Source organism: Macrobrachium rosenbergii, chromosome 6, assembly GCF_040412425.1.
Source record: "Macrobrachium rosenbergii isolate ZJJX-2024 chromosome 6, ASM4041242v1, whole genome shotgun sequence".
NCBI lineage: Eukaryota > Metazoa > Arthropoda > Malacostraca > Decapoda > Palaemonidae > Macrobrachium > Macrobrachium rosenbergii.
This window is the reverse complement of record NC_089746.1, coordinates 23,756,745-23,778,068: the sequence shown is the minus strand read 5'-3', so window position 1 is coordinate 23,778,068 and position 21,324 is coordinate 23,756,745. Positions and strand designations below refer to the sequence as shown.

At 44.5% G+C, this 21,324-nt stretch overlaps 1 protein-coding gene across 1 annotated transcript; it reads left to right on the top strand.

The window, feature by feature from the left end:
- The first annotated feature begins 20,651 nt into the window (after positions 1–20,651).
- Positions 20,652–21,017, top strand: LOC136839813 (uncharacterized). The gene has a single exon (XM_067106143.1). The coding sequence runs from the start codon at positions 20,652–20,654 to the stop codon at positions 21,015–21,017; it is 366 nt and encodes a 121-aa protein (XP_066962244.1).
- The last annotated feature ends 307 nt before the right edge of the window (positions 21,018–21,324 follow it).

Below are 21,324 nucleotides of genomic sequence, written 5' to 3'. Positions count from 1 at the left end.
CAGGTCTACTAGCGGACAACCCCACAGATTCCACAATTGTTTGCAAACCTGCGGATGTAAGGTCCATTCCGTGGGCAAGACTTGATTCTTCCTGCTTAAAAGATCAACATTCCTCTCGCCTTTTTATGAACCTGGTCAATAACGTGACCTCAGTTCTCTTCCGACCATTCTAAAAGTTCCTTGGTCGTCTGATACAGGGGAGAAGGAATGAGTGCCCCCTTGCCTTTTGATATAAGCAAGAGCTGTCGTGTTGTCCGACTGAACTAGAATAACCTTGCCTTTTACCTCTTGCTGAAATTGCATCAGGGCTAGATGTACCGCTTTCAGTTCTTTCACATTTATGTGCAGTTCTTTCTGCTCTTCCTGCCACAGGCCCAACATTCCTTGTTGTCTAAAGTCGCTCCCCACCCCTGATCCGGCGTCCTGACAAGAGTGTAAGGTCTGGGTTCTTGATAAAAGAGAAATTCCCTCCTGTAGTCTTTCTCTTGAATTCCACCAGAACAGCTCCTTCTTGATCTGATCTGAGATCTTGAAAAGAAAGGAATCCGGATGGGTTTTGCGTGGCCATTGGCTTTGTAGATAAAACTGCAGAGGCCTCATCTTGAGTCTCCCCAGTTTTACGAACTTCTCCATCGAGGCTAAGGTCCCCAGTAAGCTCATCCACTGGTTGGCTGAGCAAACCTCGCGATGTAGAAAGTCGTCTATCATGCTTAGACAAGACTCTACTCTCCGTATTGATGGAGAAGCCGAAAAGTCAGAGAGTCCATTCTCACTCCCAAATAAACCATCTGCTGTGATGGTGAGAGGGACGATTTCGAACATTGACTAGTAGGCCTAGTTCCTTTACCAGAGATAATGTCTTCATTAGGTCCTCCACACATTTGGCTTTAGAGTGTGCTTTCAGAAGCCAGTCGTCCAGATACATTGACATCCTTATTCCTTGCAAGTGAAGATTCTTCGCCACCGTTGACAGAACTCTTGTAAACACTTGAGGTGCAGTTGACAGTCCGAAACAAAGAGCTCTGAACTGGAAAACTTTGCCTTGGAAAACAAACCTCAGGAACTTCCTTGATTCCTGATGGATTGGACGTGGAAGTGCGCATCCTGGAGGTCTATCGAGACCATCCAGTCGCCCGGTTGAAGAGATGCTAACACCGACTCTGTCGTTTCCATAGAAAATTTCGTCTTCTTTACGAAAAACGTTCAATGCGCTCACGTCTAGAACCGGCCTCCAACCTCCGACACCTTTGAAACTAAAAAGAGACGGTTGTAAAACCCGGAGAACATGGGTCGGCACTAATTCGATGGCTTGTTTCCTTAGTAGTGCTTCTACTTCTTCTCGAAGGGCGCAAAACTTCTGAGAGTCGTTGGAGTATGCTGGAAAAACGACTGGAGCGTCCGATAGAGGGGGCTTTTGTTGGAATGGGATGGAGTAACCCTCTCGGATCACCTGTAAGGTCCAAGGATCTTGAGTGACCTTTTGCCAGGCTTCCGAGAACGACTGGAGTCTGGCACCTACTGCTATGTGGAGGACAGCACACTCATTTCTTTTGTTGAAAATTGGAAGGTCGAGTAGAAGATTTTCCTTTCCCACGAAACTTGGAAAAGGGCCGAGAAGCAGACTTGCCCCTGAACGTCTTGGAAGTGTCCGAAAACACCGAAGTTTTGGTGGAAGTAGCTACCGGAGTAGTCTTCTTCGGCTTCTTTGCTGACTGAGCCAACAGGTCCTGTGTTGCTTTTTGTGTGAGAGCTTCAGCAGTCTCTCGAACTAATTCCTTCGGGAACAAGTGGTCCTTCGACAAAGGGGCAAAGAGGAGAGCAGACCTCTGGCTGCGGGAAACACCCTTCGCCAAAAAAGAGCACCAGAGTTGTCGTTTCTTCAGAACTCCGGTTGCAAAACTGGGTTAGCTCCAAGGCACAATCGCATACCCTTTGTCTATGCAGTCGACTACCGAAGTGAAATCCAATCGACTGCGCATCCGAAAGTCCGAATTCTTTGACTTTCCTAGCCAGAGCCGCCACTGACCAATCAAGGAAACTGATGACCTCCACAACAGCCGAAAAATACTCTTGAGAAGATGATCCAACTCCGACTGCGTGAAAAGATCTTCGCTGATTGAAGAGCTGTGTGACGACTTGAATCCACTAGACTAAACATACTCTTGCCTTGCCTTGCTCTCTTGTCTGAGAGCCAGGAATTAATTTTCTTGATAGCCTTCTTGGCCGAAATCGCCAAAACTAGGCGTAAAAGGAGCTGGATCCGGGGCGTTATCCCTCTTAAACTGCGATCTGGGAGAAGCCGGAGTCGAAGGCTTAAAAGAATCCCCAAAGTTCTCCACGAAAAACTTGAGTAACTCCTTATAACCCGAAGATTTCTCCTTGATTCCTGGAAAGTCCTCTTCTATTTCTACATCTTCTTCGATTTCTTCGTCTACAGAAGACACAGGAGACAATTGGTGTACAGGAACAGTTTCCTGACGAAAAGTAGGTCGCATGAATCTAAAGTCTTGCGACCATGCCGATGTGGCGCCGAATCTCCAAGTGTGGCGCCACACCAAGCTGAAGTGGCGCCGCGCCAAGCTAAGTGGCGCCAAGCGCCATGCTGAAGTGGCGTTCGCCAACCGAACATGGCGAATCCGGAGCCAGAGAAGAATGCTGAAGCGCCTGGTTGAGCCTCTTCATTGGTGCATGCGAGTGGGAGGCTCTTGAGTCAAGACTTGTGGCGCATTCAAGAAAGTGTCTCCGCAACAGGTGCTCCCGAAGCAGCACGAGCGCCACAAAAGAACTGAATAAGATCCGTCAATTTGTCCGTGACTTGAGCGACAAAACGGGGATCTTGTTGACCGGTAGTAGGAGGAGGCACTATCTGCGATGAGGCTGGGCGAGATGTAGACGCTCCTGGAATCGGGAAACACGCTTTATTACGTGGGCAATAGTACGCGTAGGTTCCTTCCGACGAGGGGCTGATCTACTGAAGAGGAGGAGGAAAAAGGTTCAGGATCCTCCCAGAAGCTCCAGCCCGCATGCGGATCCATCAACGATCTTTTCTTAGGAATCGCTGCAGGAGAGACGGCGCGAGACCTCTTGAGAGGGCGAGAAGAATGCTTGAAGCGCCCACTTCGAGGAGGAGTCAACGAATCATCACCACTAGAAGACACATCCCCAGCAGCGCCTTTTCTATGGCGTGCAGAAGCATCCTGGGAATGCACAACAGGAATACTTGAGGGGTGACTGCTCGGGAGCAAGCCCCACTCGCCTCCTTTCGGTTTTCGACATGCCCTCTCCTGAACCAGGGGAGTCCGACAGAGGTCTAGACCTGGGAGAACGAGTGGGCCGAACAGACACCTCCTCCACTAACACCACTTTGAGGAGCCAATTTTTCAATGGCTTGGCCCATCGTCTGGATGGCTGAAAGCACAGCTGAAAATTTAGTGTCCATCTGGACTTTTAACTCTGACACGGTGATAGGATTGGGATCAACAGGGTCGGGACAAAGGAGAGTTAATAGGAGAGGGGTTAACAGATTGAATTACCTGCCCTACAGACTTAGCAGATGATGACCTCTGCGAAGCTTTCCTAACTCTGTCCTTTTCTAACTTCCGCAGATATTTCTCTAAGGCTGACCATTCATCCGTTGTTAGATGCATACATTCCTCACATGTATTCTCTGAATTACAAAATTTACCCCTACATGAAGAGCAAACTGAATGGGGTCGATAGTCGCCTTAGGCAAACGAGTCCTACAGCCTAAAGCACAATATCTATACTGAGAACCAGAATCAGACATATTGTACAAAGAATTAATTCCGACCACACATTGCAAAGCGCTAGCTAGTAAAAACTACAAAGAAATACTTAAGTATAAATTGCAGACAAAAAATTCAACCACGAAACGAGACCGTGTTGCCGGTCTCTCGGCAGAAAACTTAATGGGTTCTAGAACATTGTTGGGATAGTTCCTTGTTACCTATAGAGGGCACTGGTAGAGGATCACCTAGGTGTTTATAGCGCCTAGCGAAATTTAAAATTCTGCCATGCGTCAGAGACGACAGCTATATGTAACTACCAGGTAAGTCCTATAAGTAAAATCTGAAATTTATGGACTCCTCTCGATCCAGATCCCTCCAAAGACCATGGGCCTGAGATTCCTCTAGGGTCGGCCCCCACCGCGATCTGCGGCATCTGTGTACAGATGAAAATCTGGCAGATGGTCAGATGATGTTCTTCTGACCACCACCGAAGATCCTTCAGGCAAGAATCGTCCCAGACTATGAATGCGTTCTCTTCCCAAAAGTCCCAGCGATTCCTGAGACACACCTGCAGAGTAAGCATCCAGAGACGAGACCCTGGAACAAGAAGTGAGAGGGAGGGCATACGACCCAGCAAGCTTTTCCACAGTCTCACTGGTTGAGCTCTGTTTGACAGGAATACCTCCAGTTGACTTAGAATCGCCAGAATCCGCTCTTCTGTTGGGAAAGCCCTCAAAAGACAAGTCTGAATCATCATCCCTAAATAAGTCATTACTTGCACTGGCATTAGTACGCTTTTGTCTAAGATGACTCAAATTCCTAGAGTTTGACACAGGTTCAGTAGGAAATCCCTTGCCTGCAACACCCCGTCCACAGACGAAGCCTGAACCAACCAATCGTCGAGATATCTCCTCATCCGAAAACCCCGACGATGCATTATGTCCGAAATCGGAGACATTACCCTCGTGAAAACCTAAGGTGCTGTGGTCAGACCAAAGCAGAGGACTTTGAACTGGAATGTTCCACATGGACCCGAGAAACGAAGGAACTTCTGAGATTCCTGATGAATCGGAACCTGGAGATATGCATCCTTGAGGTCCACTGAAATCATAAAATCGTCTCTCCGAACTGACCGCAGCACCAACTGCGAAGTTTCCATGTGAAACTTCATCGAGACAATAAACCGGTTGAGACCCGAGAGATCTATAATGGGTCTCCAAGATCCTCCCGCTTTTGGGACCCGGAGAAGGGGGAGCGGGCTCTAATGCTACCTTCTTTAAAAGGGTTTGGATCTCTGCTGCCAAAGCTATTCCCCTGATGGAGGATGAGGAATAACTGGGAAGATAAACTGGGGAGTCGGATAGGGGAGGTCGAGAATGAAAAGGGACTCGGTATCCTTCCCTTAACACTTCCACTACCCAACTCTCTGCGCCCCACTCCGTCCAGATGTTCCAGAAGGGAGCTAGGCAATCTCCTACAGAAGTATGCGAAGGGAACGTCTCCTACTTCCGAAAACCCTTCTTGACCAACAAAGGTTTTGATCCCGATGCAGAAGTTGAAGTCTTGGAGGCAAAGTGGACCTTAAAGAAAACGCTTAGCAGGAGATGACATTCTGGACCCTTCAGGAGATGTGGAACTCTGAGCTGCTACCCAAATCATAGCTTGTTGTGACTCTACTGCCGATGTCGAAGTGACAAAGTTTACCATAGAAGAGACATCCTTCTTCCATGAAAAGACTGTTACTGAGTGCAAAGGAAGCCCTCAACAGAACCCTCTTATGAATCTCCAGATAATGAGGCAGCAAATAATTAAAAAAGAAATCCCTCCTCTTCTTCCCACAGAACGTCGTACAGCCCACAGAAATGTTTGCCTCATAAGCCAACCCCATGGAAACTGAAGTGATGAGGTTATCAAACAATGCCGGATCGGAGGGGGTATATCCATCCTGTTTAAGGAACCCCATTAACCCGGACAACATCCACATAGAGTGGGACAAAGCCTTCGACTGGCTGCGAAAGGTGTCCTCCAAGATACAAGCCTCCCTAGATGTAACTGAGAACCAGACGATTTGATGAGGGAACCTGAGAGAGAAGAGCCTCAACAGATTCGTTGAGAGGAACCCCGACACCCGCAGAAGGGTTACCCACTACCTTATAAAACCCCTTCCGAATAGGAAAGCAAGGTTGAATCCTGCTTACCCGACCCGATAATAGCAGCCAACCTAGAGTCCGCCTCCCTCAATGCCTGCTCGACTCCGCCAAACCAGACCAGATCCTTTGAAGTTTGAGAGACTAGGTTTCGTTGCAAATAGTGCTTCAAACACTGCTTGATTTGGCTGAGTAGGCTCCTCCAGAGCCTTGGACTGCAGATAAAGAGAATGGATACAGTCCACCATAGGCTTATACTCATTCTCATTAGTTGGAGAAAAACTATTATCCGGTACTGGATCCTCTTCCTCACAGGAACATTCTTTGTCAGACTGGTCCAACCGAACCCAAACATGAAAAGAGACAGGCTGACTACTAGCAAACGCCGAACTCAAAACCCAGAACTCATTGCACCTGGATGCATGAGACCAACACCTGACATACCTGTTGCAAACCTATTCGAGCCGACCAAAGTCGGTTGTGCAAACCCCGCATCACCCAGCGACGATGATGCAACACCTGGGCTGGCCACACCTGGGCGACAAACACCCATCCCTGAGAGCGAAGAGACTGCAACACCTGATCCACATAAATCCAGACGAATCAAACCCGCATGAGAACAGGAATCCGAAACTGAAATCAGGCTGGTTAAGGAAGAAGGAGGAAAAACTCCTTGATGACCCGGAAGCAACCCAGAACCTATATTGAACGCCTTAGACGGAGGAAGAGGGGAAAACTGCAGGAAAAGTTTAGAAAGAAGACGAAGAAGGGGAGAAGAAGGAAGAAGCCACACTCAGAGTAACCACCGGAGTGCCTACCACCGATGTTGGACAGGTGGAGAACATACCAACTGGCCTGGAACTCAAAGGAGTTTCGAAAGGAAAGCTACGAGCTACTGAACTCAAGGTAACCAAAGAAGGCAAATTACTAGCTATCCTGGAGAACAGATAAGCTGAGGACACTATCGGTGCTGAAACACTGAACTCTGGCACAGGCGAACCGCAGCCTGCCGTAGCATCCGCGAGAATCGCAGAGGATACATTATGGTTAGAACCCTGTAAAGGATGAAAATAAGGAGTTGCTGGCGCCTCCGCAACCACCTGAGAAGCATCTACATCAGATGCCTGAGAAACTACAGGATTTGCAAAAGGTGATACAGAAGAGGATCCATTACAGGTACCTCCTCCTTTCACCCCAAGAGAGAGGGAGCTGCTGAAGCCCTAATATCACAGGGTTGGCCCAAAGAAGTCTTTGCTCTGCTGAGTTAAAGGCAAAGGAACAGGATGAGCAAACAAAGACCCCGAAGAGCCCTTCGAAGAGTGGACTGAAAAAGAAGATTGAGGCAGGGCAATGGAGGAAGGCTTAGAAGAAATTGGGGAAAAGGAAAATTCCGAAGCAGCCGAAGAAGCCACAGATTTCAAAGAAAGAAAATAGACCGATTCTGTTCCCCCCTGGTAATCTTGATAGACATCATTAGGAAATTCAGGAAAATTCTTTAAGACATGGTCATGAATATTGGAAAACCCAAAATTAAAACACTGCCTAACTAGTAATCTATAACCTTTAGAGAGACCCAACAAATCAGCATCATATTCAGCAACACTGAAAATCTGATCGCCAGAATTACCACCACCACAAGACGGGAGAAATTTAGCCCCTGAAGGAAAAGGAACCTTCGAAGAAGAAGGAGCATTCTCCAAAATTTCAGAAACAGATACATCAGAAACCAAATCTGAACGACCCTCCACGGATTTGGAAACCTTGTGTTGCAAAGAGCGCAAAGCAAGAAATAAAACCGAAGATGGATCTAAATGAGAGGCCGAAATAATAGCGACCCCAACCAAACCTGAACCTGAACACTGCACCTTCAACTTCTCTTCCTGAATACTTGCTAACGTACCATTCCTAGCTGATAACTTGTCTTCTAACTTCTTGAATAATTCAGACTCTAACGCTTCCTTATCAAGAGCCTGTACCTCTACAGCTGGTTTTGACCAATGCTTACTCTTCGAAGCTAAGGATTTCCTGTGCTTTACACAATCTTCCATCTGCTCTACTGACCAAGACCCACACTCGTCGCATCTTAGGCTGACATTATATTGAATCTTTCTGCGTGATATACACAAAGAATGTCTGTCATGTTTGAGGGTATTCATCCTACGCTTGCAGGCTGTTCATGATCGATGGGCGGTAGAATCCCCAGCAGTAGAAAGCTCGATCGTTAGGGCTGTAGCAGAAGTGGAAGCAGCGGCGCTAACTGACGGGGGTCTTCCTGTCTGATTCATCCATCTCAAACTCCAAAAAACAAAGCCAAAGTCAAAATCGGGAGAGAAGATCCAAAACCAGTCCAAAAGTACAAATCCAGGAGAAAAGGGGCGATGAAAACGGGTCCAAGTCGTTATCTGGTATCCAAAATATTTATATGAGGGTCAGGCTAAAGACCAAAAAGTTCGCCGATGCAGGATACATCCAACCAGCAAGGCGAACTGATAACAATTGGGGATCTCGGCCTCTGTCAGCCAGTATTTGCAGCAGCATTGCCAACGGTACCTCAGGTAGCTCATTTGACAAGATTTTTCCTGACGTGTTGGTAACACTGACAGTTAATTACCCACTTTGTGGGTAAAATTATGGGGATATAGTTCGGGCTGGTCAGTGACCAGGGCTAATTCAGGTATTCAGGAGGTGTATTGCAATACATATGCTATACAGTATACAATTTGCACAGATGGCACATGTACACATGCAGATTGAGCCAGCCCAAAAGAGCAGGTGCCATATCCAAGGCTGCATAGCACAGGGCACAGGCAGTGCATAAACCAAGCACGAGCATGGACACTGCATGCATTCTCACAGCATACGGGTATAGGTGGTACATGCACATGAGCACAGAGTATGCAAGAGCACAAGCAGTTTCCAAACAAGAGCAGCTCTGCACAAAGCATGGGGATGGACACTGCAAAAGCAAGCACAGTATGGGCACAAGAGGCCTAGTGTACACACACACACACACACACACACACATGGGCACAGGTAGGGCACAAACAGACAGTCCCCAAACAGCCTACGGGTGTAAGTATTGCACGCATGCACACAGCACACAGGTAGGGCACAAACAGCGCCCAAACAGCTTACATGCATAAGTATGCACATTGTGCAAGAAAGGACACTAAACAAGTATTAGCAGTCAAGTGAGGTTATAAGAACAGTAACCAGACCGTAACCACAAAGACTCCAAAGAATCTAAGGGCACAGTCTCAAGGGCAGACCCATTTGTTCCCATGATATCAATGGAAATAAGAGAGCAACTGATTACTGAATGAATGTGGATCCAGGCCAATGAACATTGGCAGAAGAAAGGGAGAAGAAGGAAACTATGCCTCCTACCTTACTGCCCCTTTCAACCTCCTCCGCCTCCCTTTAAAGCCTTGCAGAACAGCAGTCAAGAACCTGGTAACTAACCGACAACTCCTCCTGGTAACCAGTTCCATAAAGGGAAAAGATCAGTGTCTCTTCCACAGGAGAGCAGAATGCTCACAGGAAATCCCAAATAATAAACTTAGGGAGAAGCCTCCCACCACCTCCCCTCTGACTTCTCAATGGTCCACCATCCAAAGACTGAGAAAGAAGGAAAATGCACGAAAGGCTGAGACCAATCCTTACCCACTCCAGAGAAGTATACACACACACATACACACTACCACTTTGTATGTCTTGCATCAAACCACGGCTTAGTGTAAAGACAAGATTAATGAACTACTTGACCACTTCATAGTACAGTGAACCTTTAGTCCATTATACAGACTGCTGCTAGAGGAGGCAGAAATATGATATTTTCATAATAAAATAAATTTTTGAACATACTTACCTGGTAGTTATATATATAACAGAAGTCCCACAGCGTCACGGCAGAATTTCAAAACTGCGGCAATACGCCGATGGTAGTCAGGCAGACATGTGTGGCCTCTACCCAGGTACCTGGAACCATCCAACTATTCCTCAGATCTTCGCCCCCTGGTCTCTAGAGGAGGAAGGGTGAATTGGTATATATAACTACCAAGGTAAGTATGTTTCAAAAAAGTTTACCTTTATTATGAAAATATCATTTTCTAAACATCTATGCTTACCTGGGTAGTTATATATATAGCTGATTGACATGGTGGAGGGTCAGGACCAGCCAACATCGTTGGAGGACTGTAAAGTTATCGAAAGCCAACTTAAGGTCATACCTGAATTAGGAAGCTGACTTCAGCGAACTCCCTCATTTGTCACAACTTCAGCAGAAAGTGTGTTGATCACTCGCAGAGGAGCTGAAGACCTCTAGGAGCTGCCAATGCCCGGTATCTGCCTCTGCCAGGCAGACAACCTATAATACCGCATTCGAAGCGCCACAAGGAACAAAATGATCATTTAACTAAAATTGATGAGGTTACAGGAAGACTACATTCAATCTTCACAACAACCATAAAATTTCCAACCATTCAGGTAAGAACAAGGTATTGTTTTGTAGATTGGATTAGGAAGCTGGGTTCAATGAACTCTGCCTTCATTATATCTGTATTCTTAAAGGGTCCAGATCTCAGGGGCTGAAGACCTCTGAGAACTACCAACCAGTGTACCAACCTCTATGTGGCAGACAACCTAAATGCCCTTGTTCCGAGGCGTCTGAGAACAGAGCGATCATCTGACTAAATAATGATTGTGGAAGACTGCGTTCATCTTCACGACAACCATCAAATTTCAACCATTCAAGGCAAGAACAAGAAATTATTATTTAATAAGTTGGATTAAGCTGAAAAACTAAATGTTCCCTCTCCCGTGTATGCATTCGCCAGAATCAACGATCACCAGGGCTGAAAATCTCTAGGGAGCTGTCAACGATTAACCATAGTGCTCTATGTGACTAGACACTCCTCTCAATACACCCCCTTGTTCCAGACTACCAAAGGAACTTTCCTCCCAATGATTAAGGAAGACTACGTCCCGTCACTTTACAAACAACCATAAAATTCTCTAATTCCAAAGGTAAGAAAAGGTATTGGTTTGGGATTGTAGGGGTATTCCTCTCCATTACTAGATTAGATGCTATAAGCGGGCACAGCGTATGTAATCTTACATATAATGTCTTGACTTGTTTTAGATAGTGAGAGGTAAATGCCTTGCTTCTCCAGAAAGGTAAATGTCAAGATACTCTGCAGGACTGTTCTGTTTAAAAGAGCTTCTGAAGTTGCTACTGCCTGACATAAATCGTCTTTGCTCAAAATCTTGTGATATCTCTCCATTCCATATTTACTTCTTTTATCAACTGTCTGATAAAATAAAACAGAGCATTCTTAAACATCACACAGAGAGCTTTTGACTGAGCACCAAAAGTACTAATTCCCTTCTTAAGTCTTCTCTATCCAGATGAGGCCTTGAGAGCCCTTACAGAATAGGGACTCTCTCTCTCACTCCCCTGTTATGTCCGTTGATTCGGAATCTCGAGCGTTCTGGAGCTAGGAGTTGTAACTGATATTCATTTTTGCAAGAAGCCTGAATTGCAGTGAGCAGATTGCCTTGCCTTGTGTAAATCTATATTCTTGCTGAGCATGTATCTCACCAACTCTTTTTAGCTGCGGCCAAACTGACCAGAAAAGTTTTTCATGGTGAGTCCTTTAAGATATCCCACCTTTTCAAAGGGGATCAGGAACCTACTCCCCCATGAGACCTCAGGACCACGTCTAGGTTCCATGCTGGTGGGGATTCTCTATATACAGAATTTAGGTTGCAGAAATATTGGAAGAAGGGACATGGTTGTCCCTTGCACCATCCTCTAAATACCTCCCACTTGGTTGTGCCCTTAATGGTGGATAACTTCCCTTGATTTGCGATGGCATGGCTTCACCTCCTTCGAGAAAAACTTCTGGCTCTTGTGAGTTTTCGATAGTCCGAAAACAGTTACTAGAGAAAATGGCGCTTGTGGGTTTAGTAATATCTTTCAGTAGGGTTGTTTGAGTGATCTACTCTCTGAGGTGAGCTGCCGGGATGTCACCATCAATCCAGTACTTCTGGGGAACCAATCTCTTATGCGTTTTAGTAAGGGGCCCTGAGGTTATTCGGTCTCACTCATGTGACACAAATTTTTCAGTACTGCCATTATCTTCGAAATGAAATGCTTCACCGTCCAAGTTAGGACCAGTCCACCAGGAGCAGCGATGATGCTGTATAGCCCGGGATCTGGTACTGGAGAGCAGTAAGTATCCCGCCTCTTACGTTTGCTGTGAAGTCTATGCAGGGCCGTCCCAAAGTCTGATGTGGCGTTCATTCTTTTGAGAGGACTTTATTCCTGCTCAGAATGTCAGCCTCCTGTTTTTTCTCCCATGGATAAAAGTGGGTTACTAAGTTTTTACATTCTCCTCCTTTGCCCAAGAAAGATTCTCTTATTGTCTGCGTATAGAGACTATGGAGTGAAGTACTTGCTGTTTGTTTGCTGATGTAAAATGCATGCCGTGTTGGCAGTGTTGACCACTGCACCTCTTTGTTCCCCACTGCGTTCCAAACTCCTGAAACTAAGAAAGGATGCAGTTAGTTCCTTCTAACTGATGTTTAACTCCTCCTGCTCTCTGGTCAGGAGGCCAGACTTTTTATTTCCTCGTGTTGCTCCCCCCATACTGAGTCCAGTGTGTCGGATAACAACACTAGGTCTGAGTTCCTCTAATATAGAAGAAGGACCTCCTGGAGCTTGGCAGGGCGTTCCACACCCTACCGTCTGGTCTTATTGGTTCCGAATAGGGATGCACTTGGTCTCCAGTTCTATTTCCTTGTCCCAGTTCACGATTTAGATAGAAACTATGTGGGCATAGAATTAACCTCTCAAGAGGACACAAACCGTTCCAAGCGAGAAGGGTTCCCAACAGACTCACCATTTCCTTTGCCAAGCCTGACTGTCTCTTTATAAAGTTTACAGAGAAATTTTCTTCTTGAAACTTGTCCTGTCCTTTGCAATAAGCGGAAAACCGAAAATCCTGACTCTAGATCTTCATCCACAAGACATAAACACTCTTCAGGATGGGGATGGCTCAATTTCTATCTGTTTATCAGTAGACCTAATTCTTTGTTGCAGCTTGATGCCAGTGTGCGCGTCCTAGACTAACTCCACGTCACCTTGGCACCCCGTATGGAAGCCACACAATGTCACAGCGATCAATGCCTTGGCGGCAGCGTCTTGGGATTTCATCCAGCTTCATCTGTTGATTATTTCCACTCCTAGATGCTTCAGCGCCACCATCCAGCGTCTGGGGATTTCATTCCTCGTTCAGCGTCTTAAACTGCAGACGTCCCCAGAAGCTTTAGTTGAATGATCTATTATCAGCCTATTCTGTTTGCCTGGTTGTTGTACGCTTGCAGCGGAAGACAAGAGTCTGCTGCATGTTTTATAGTAAAGCTATATCTTGGGGCTTCCCACTCTTTGTTGGGGACAGGCTGGGAAACACCTCAACTAAAGCGGATATTTCCTTCTCATCGTCAATAATGGGCCGTGGAGAGGAGTTTCATGAGCAGTGCCAATCCCGAAGAGAGGAAGAGGATATGCGGAAGAGCAACGCAGAAGTGTCCGCCCGCTCTTACAGCCCGGTATCCCTGACTGAATAGAACTGTCTCGTTGTTCTTAGTAGGAGAAGCTACCCCCGCCCAGGGCTGGAAGAGAGGAGAAGAAGGAAGCTCCTGCAGGGCTGCCTGCTGCTCAACTACAATCTGTAGTCTATGAAGTGTTATCATGACGTCCCTCCAATATTGGTAACTTGCTTGAGAGGTCTCGGCTCCAGAGCCAGGCGTCAACCTTGGCTCTGTTTTAGGCTTGAAAGAGAGGGCCGAGCTATAAAACCTTTCCCGTGGGCGAACTTCAGAAAGGTACTTGGAGATCGGGTGCATGGGGCGATAATCATCCTGGGGTCCAGTGAGGCCATCAGTCATGCTGTCTGACCACACTTTGCTAGAACCGATTTTATGCGTTTCTATAAGCGACCTTTGTTTATTGCACAAAAAAAGTTGAGTGCAATCCACGTCCACAGCACCCGGTCTCTAACCCCAAGCATTTGGGGATCAGAATAACGAATGTGAATCCTGGGTGGATCCCTGGAACTCTCTGTCTGGTCTCTTTACTAGCATCATAGACACTTGTTGCTGTAGAACCTTGCTGTAGTTCTGTCGTTTGCATTTCAGTGAAAAATTGGTGTCTTGTTGTTCACCTGGGGGATATCAGGCCTGGACAGTCGGCTCTACACGCAGTCTGCCCAGGAGAAGAAAGGCAGGTCCTCCTTCTTCCTTGTGTGAGCACTCTTCTGCGTTGTCATTCATCTACCCGCCCTAAGAGGAACCTCTATTGGAGGGCAGACCATGAAGAACTGGGATGCCTATGAACACAGACACTCAGCATACACTCTTTGTGATGAGTCGTAGGTAGGACTTTTCTTTTTGTTTTAGATCTTAAATCTTCTGCATTGGTTTTCTTGGGCCAAAGGTAAGGCCTCTATACCAAACCTTGAAGAAGGGTGAGGAAAAGAGGTATAAATCAATTCTGATTTTGATTGGGCGTGACACATTATTAGCCAGGAAAGAGCAAAGATGGGCCTTTTCTTCAGGAGTCCAGCTATGAAGAAGGATGCAGTTGTTAGTTGGAACTATCTCCAGAGTCCTTTATCCATGCAGACATCAGATATATAGTTCTTAGGTGTCGGTCGTGTTGAACTAATTCCATCTTCACTTACTAAATCTCCCAAGTTATTTTTTGGGGTGGTCAATTCTGATGTCTGACCAACAACCGTTTTCCCCATAGCCCTTTCGGCGAGAAAGAGTCAGCAAGATTGAGAAGGTTCCTGGGAAGAGCTGCAGGTATTTGGGCAGAGCAGTTCTCCAGTTTTGATACTCAAGCAACAGACCTTCCAGGCTAGTTTGGTTGGAGGAAAAACAAGGCCTGTCTTTCATTGTTTCTCCTTAGAAAGTATCCATTATATCCGTAATGCTGCCGCCAGGCGCCTTCACAGAGTAAATTCTGAGAGCGAGAGCGAGGAGCAGTCAGGATAAATTTCTCTGGGAAAAAATTTCCGAAAATAACTATAAGCCTTTTTTCAAGTCTGAAGTAAAGCGCTGATGGCCTTTTATATTGTCTTAAGTCAAAAATCTCTAATAAATTCTGGGAAGATGCGAGATATTATCATTCTCCTTCTTCCGATTTTCTGACGGAAATGGCGGCGTCTTTCAAAATATCATTTGGCGCCATAGCGTGTTGGCGTCCATTCTTGAAAGCAATGTCTTGGCGTCTATGGCCGCCTGGCGTCTGGCGTCTAACTAGAGCACTTGACGTCCAGAGGCGTCAGCTACTCGTCTGACATCCTGGCGTCCAGCTGCCTCAACGCTCGACGTCCTGGCGTCCAGCCTCGGCGCTTTCGGCGATCTGGCGTCCAGCTTGCGGCATCGGCGTCCCTGGCGTCATGCATACAACTGCTGTCCCGTCAAACTGGGAGTTACTTACGAAACACAACGCCCTGTGCGACATGGTCAAAGCTTCCGCCGGTTGGCGTGCAGCAACTCAATGAGCGAAAAAACACTAACCTCGCCTTTCCTGGCGGGTAGCGTCTGAAGGCGCGCGTCTTGGAAGTGCGCTGAGGGCGACTAACCGGTAACCTAAAGCCTCTTGCACTCCCTTAGGTCTGTCGACTTTCCTTCTCACAGGGGTTGGTGAGCTTGGAAGAGGTCTGGGACTGAGGGCTGTAACAGAACGTGATTAGCACCCCCTCCTGCATGCACTAACTGTACTTATTAACACTTGTATTTTTAGATCTCTTATTCTTCGATCACATAATATCCTGTGTGTGTGCTTCTGAGAAGGGATTTACTGTTGAGCCAGGGTCTGAAATGGCAGCCAACAAATCATTAAATAGTAGGTCCTTACCCACTGTGTTTAAGTAGGGGTTCAGAGAGACTGCCACTAGGAGAAGGATCAATAGGATAGTTATCAAGGGAAAAAATTAACTATTCCTGGTTATATATCAGAAGAGTGAGAAACAGCACTCTTGTCTTCTGAACGGTCTCGTCCCGTTCTTCCAGACATGCCAGTGGGGATCGGAGACTTTAGCAAACGCTTGCATCCCCACACACACGACACGCTCGGTGAGTCAAGATATGTTATGAAAGTCAAGCAGAACAAGCGAATAAAGCCAAAAAGTGTACTTCACACCAAAATAAGTTGCGAAGCTTACAGAATACGGCGAGAAATTCCATCGATGTTACAGACACAGCGGCAGGGAGATCTGAGGAATAGTTGAATGGTTCATACCTGGGTAGAGAGAAGCTGGGTGGTTTGCTGACTACCCGATCGGTGCAGCGAGTTTTTGAAATTCTGCCGTGGCGTCAGGGACTTAACCTATATATATAACTACCAGGTAATGTTTAGATGTTTTATTGTTCTAGTATCTCAGACATACTAAACCTCAAAACATTTGAGTAACGAAGATATAATCTTAACCTTCACAGTCCAGGCTAAATATATATTAAGCACACCCCTAGACCAGGCTAAATCCAAGACTGGTCAGTTAAAAAAAAAAAATCAATGGAAAGAGGAAGATTTGCATATGCGCAAGGTATAAGGAAAAAAAAATTCTAAAAAACTTTTTGTACCTTCAATTTCCAACCTTGTGCAGGACCTCTTTTTCAAATGTCATAAAAATATGCTAATTTTACCAAGTTGTAAGTGTTTTTCAAATATTTTTTCATTTATTTTGTAAAATTATAATTACACCTCACACAATATCCTAACAGATAAGAACTAAAATCAGTAACAAATTCTGAGTACTGTATACTTATTGAAAAACATTTATAAGACGTCCTTTGATCGGGAGCTGCAGTACAGTCCCCCATGACATCTTAAGTCAAAGTGATCTCCCTCTATCCCCAGGAAAACTTTACTTTAGTTGCGCAGCCTGATCCCTGCTATTTGTCGACCGGGGCATATATAACAGACATAACCTTTCCTATAATGCTAAGTCCTGACCTAACCAGATCTTACTTACCTAACCTAACTAAGGGCGATGTGTGCCTTTGAGCCTCAAGTGAGTGCTTCCCCCTCCGTGGGACCCAAAAAGACTGTAACCTGTCCCAATTGGTGGTTGAGGGGAAACAGGCCACGCAACTAAAGTAAAGTTTTACCCTTTCCTCTACTGAGCTACTACAGTTACCGTGTAAGAGTTGCCAGAAGTCATTTATGGTCCATAGATGTGGTCTGAACACTTTTTCCCACAAAATTTACTCAAACTGTATGGGGCAAAATCTTGAACATATATATATATCACCCAGAATCCACCCCAAACCTATAAGAAACATACATATATGTCACCTGGCCACAAAGAGTTAAGGATTCCAACCCACTTCGAGAACCAAACCCACATTGAAGGTACAGACATCTTGACTTAACAATCGGGTGAATGAACAGCAATCTGCCACTCACCCACCTGCCAAAAATTAACCAACTTATCAAGCTTAACCATTTCCAACTTGTGCTAGGAATACAATACTAACATTTAGGCTAAAAGGCAATAATTTATATTCTTGCAAAAACAATCAGATTTTTAAAACTCACCTGGCCTATTGCTTACAACAAAAGAAAATTTAAGGAAAATGGCAAAATTACCAAAAGCAGGCTAAATTACTGGATACACTTGGCCTGGCCTACCACCCAATGGTAGTACACCTAAGCCCACTTGGTAATCATGCAATGACTATAGAGTACTTCCTAGGAATGACAGAGCGGTGAATTTAAAGGAGTCTACTGAAAGAAGATATTTACTGATGCAATTTTTTGGCTAATCAATATAGGAAGATGTTAAATTTTCAATATCTCGGTAACTATCTCAAATGATCCCACCTGTACTGCACTATATACATCCTTTATCATAGGCCTATTATTGTCAAATAATTATACTGCTGAGCAACATATCCATGCGGCCATCTCCTTTACTATCACCAACAGACCTAACCTCTGTAGCAGTACATTAACATTGACCCTAACTTGGTTAAATTAAGGTATGTTCGTTTGGTGGTATAATTAGTCTATACAGTACCCTACCATAGGCCTATGTCTTAATGAATCTAGCCCTACCGGTAGCACCGAATTTCTCCTTATTTCCTATAAGCACATTTGCTCTCTTTTCCGCTCCACTTCTCGTTCCTTTGCTAATGGAACTGATTCCCCATCTTTGACTGGGTTAGTTTGAGTTATACTGACCTGACCAAACGTCATACTAGCGTAGGACAAGCTACGTGACCCAGGCTGCCTAGCACAGCCTAGGCCTAACATTTGCCAAATGATGATACTCGAAGGCCTCACCTGCATTGGCATTTGCATTTGCCTCCGGATTCGTATTCTGCTGTTGCGGAGTCTGCGGCGACACAGCAGCCGCAGGACTCGCTGGCTGCGGTGACACAGCAGGGGCAGCAGTAGAAGTCACCACCTCTGGAGGAGGTACATGTGGTCTTCTGAGGTCAGTTAAATCCGATCCGTTCGTACCACGCCCACGCCCGCGCCCTCTCCCAACGCCCACTTCCATATCTGCGTTGTACCGAAAGGTGTTGCCTGTCGTATTGCTTTCAATCAAGAAAGCGACATATGAACTTCAACAAGAAGCCGATGATGGCCTTTGGGAAGAGTTCTTTGGGCATGAACTTCACTGCACAGAAACAAACCGATTCAGAGCTTCTACTTTTACATGAGCGTGTTGCGTTTAAGAAGTATACGATATGTTTTCCCATCCGATTTAGGCGAACGTTGGGAATAATTTTGTTTCATTTTGTTACCTGTAGTTTATTCTGTATTTTTCATACGTTCCAGTACCATTATACTTATGATTTACCATTATCTGTATCAGTGCACCTTTAATGGTAGTAAAAACCAGTAGAGATTATTCGAAACATCACATTCATTGTAAGAATATCTTGACTCGTTTGCTGCCTATATGATTGTCTTTTTGTTGAATCGTGTCATAATAACTTCATTTTCACTGTATAGTAAAAGGAAATTTGGACCTTACATGGACTGTACGTGTTGACACACGTATCCATAAAACAGAAGATTTAAAGATTTCAAAATTGCTTTATCATAATGCGGAACTTATCACTGAAAATCACTGTCGGAAAAATGACATTTGATATATCTTTTATGTGGGGTATATAATTTGGTAATTAAAGGCTGCCATAAATTGCAGATAATGCAACTACAAATTAATCTATATATGAGGAAGAGTGACAATGCATCAAGGGAACAGGAAATCTCAATTTCAATGGACTTAAAGGGATGTTTTCAGCAATACTGCACATGAATTTTGTTGTCAGATCTTACTAGCTTGTAGTGATAGATAACCTTGAAATTTTACTACATTTATTCACAGAGACAAAATAGTGCCCATAAAATAGAACCAAAGAAAAGTAATGCAAGCCATACTGTTTAGCTCCCATGATACTTTGGGCATCAAAGTGAAGGATGCTCCTCTGTTTATTTACTTTTTATTTGGTCAGTATATACAACAATGAATAGAAAAACGCCTATGACCCACAGATAATTCAGAGTGAATAGAAAATGTGAATGGATGAGAAATCAATAGTAGGCTTACACTCACAAGAACAAAAATGACTCACGGTGGTAAGTCTATGTTATGGTGTTATGCACAGTTAAACAAATATTATGTTGATGATAAAGCAGCCAGCACACAATGGAATAAATATCAGAAACTGATCTACCAGCTCCAAACACGTAATGAAAAATGTTTGTTTATATTTTGGATGTCTTCATGTGGTCCATATCAGTCAAGAACCTTTTTTATGTGTCAGTTACAGATTACAATTTCCTGTGGTGTCGTCACTGGTTCATCTGATATAACTCTTGATTTTTTTTCGAATATATCCACTTTCCGCACATTTCTAGCTTTTATGGCGGCCTGTTCGACAGCCTAGTTGTTGTGTGCTACAGTGCTTGGATGTTTTTTTTCTATATCTTTTTTCCAGTTTGGTTCTATCAACTATTATCACTCTGCTTCTACACATTGTTAAGCTTATGTGGTATGTGGCTCGATGGAATCTCTCAAATATTTGTTTTGTTCTCTTGAATTCAAGGTAGACCAAAACAAAGTATACATTGAACTCTCGCTTTAATGAGTACTTAGTGAAGATTAATTAGGTAGACTGTGTCCTATCACATTAGCAATTTCCTTGGGAAAGAGAGTTACTGTCTTCTAAATATGAGATTGTGCAGTTATGTGCAAATATTCTTAATGCATTCACATATACATATTTCTTCATGAATACTAAAATTTTAAATGGAAATGTCATATTTTCGCTGTATCTATTATCTGATATTCTTATCAAAACGTGCATCAGTGAATACTTGTAAGTTTCGTACTGCTTCTGCATTATGTATTTATATAGTTTCGTCAGCATGCTGTTTATTTTCCCGTTTACCTGTTTCATATCCATTCAGTTTTAGTCTCTTTCTCTCTAACCATCAATTTTGGACATATTTTCAGCATTGCCCAAACTATTAAAACTGCATATCATTTGTAAGTGGTAAAACGACCTATCATAAATGGTCTTATAACATAGGTTTGAAATTTAACTGCTCCAGCAACAAGGAGCTGTTTATTTTTCATTCTCTTAGTATCAATTTGCTTTGCAGATTTACATACTAGATGTTCAGCGCTGATTATCAGAAACGTGGGCTCTAAGAATCAGAAGCATGTCCTCTAAAAGAAAAGAAGCAAAGCTTGAGAGAACAGAGATGGGAATGCTGAGGTGGATTATGGTAATATCGCTGCTTGAGAGATTGGAAAATGATGAAATAAGAAGAGCAGGCTTAGTAAAGATAACAGAGGTGATAAAAGTGTCACAACTGAGATGGTATGGGCATGTGTTGAGGATGGATGACGAGGAGGGAGTGAAGAGGGCCTGGGAAGAACCTGTTAGAGGAAGAAGATCGAGAGGAAGACACAGAATTAGATGGCGAGATAAAGTGAAGGAAGATATGGAGAGAAGAGGTTTGGTGGAGGATGATGCCTTTGATAGAAGGCAGTGGAGAAGGCGCATCAGGCAACCGACCCCTTAACGTAGGGATAACGGTGTGAAAGATGTTCAGTGCTGTGAATCAGTCATGCACTATATATAAAACTATCACAAAGATTGGAATTTACACCTGGATATATACATCAGGTGTTACTATGATTTTAAGCACACATACATTCCCGTAAATAAACAAGTGAATATCATGTCAATTTTATTGCCTGTGACAGAAGACTATATTCTATGACAATGAATCAACCACTATCGTGTGGAGTCAAACCACGAGAGCACGAACTAGTAGCCATAATACCCTGCCAGACGTAGTACCCGGTAAAATTTATATATTTTATAAA

What these genes read in the sequence shown, in the direction of transcription:
- LOC136839813 (XM_067106143.1), top strand. Translation starts at nt 20,652, where the DNA reads ATGTCCTCTAAAAGAAAAGAAGCAAAGCTTGAGAGAACAGAGATGGGA.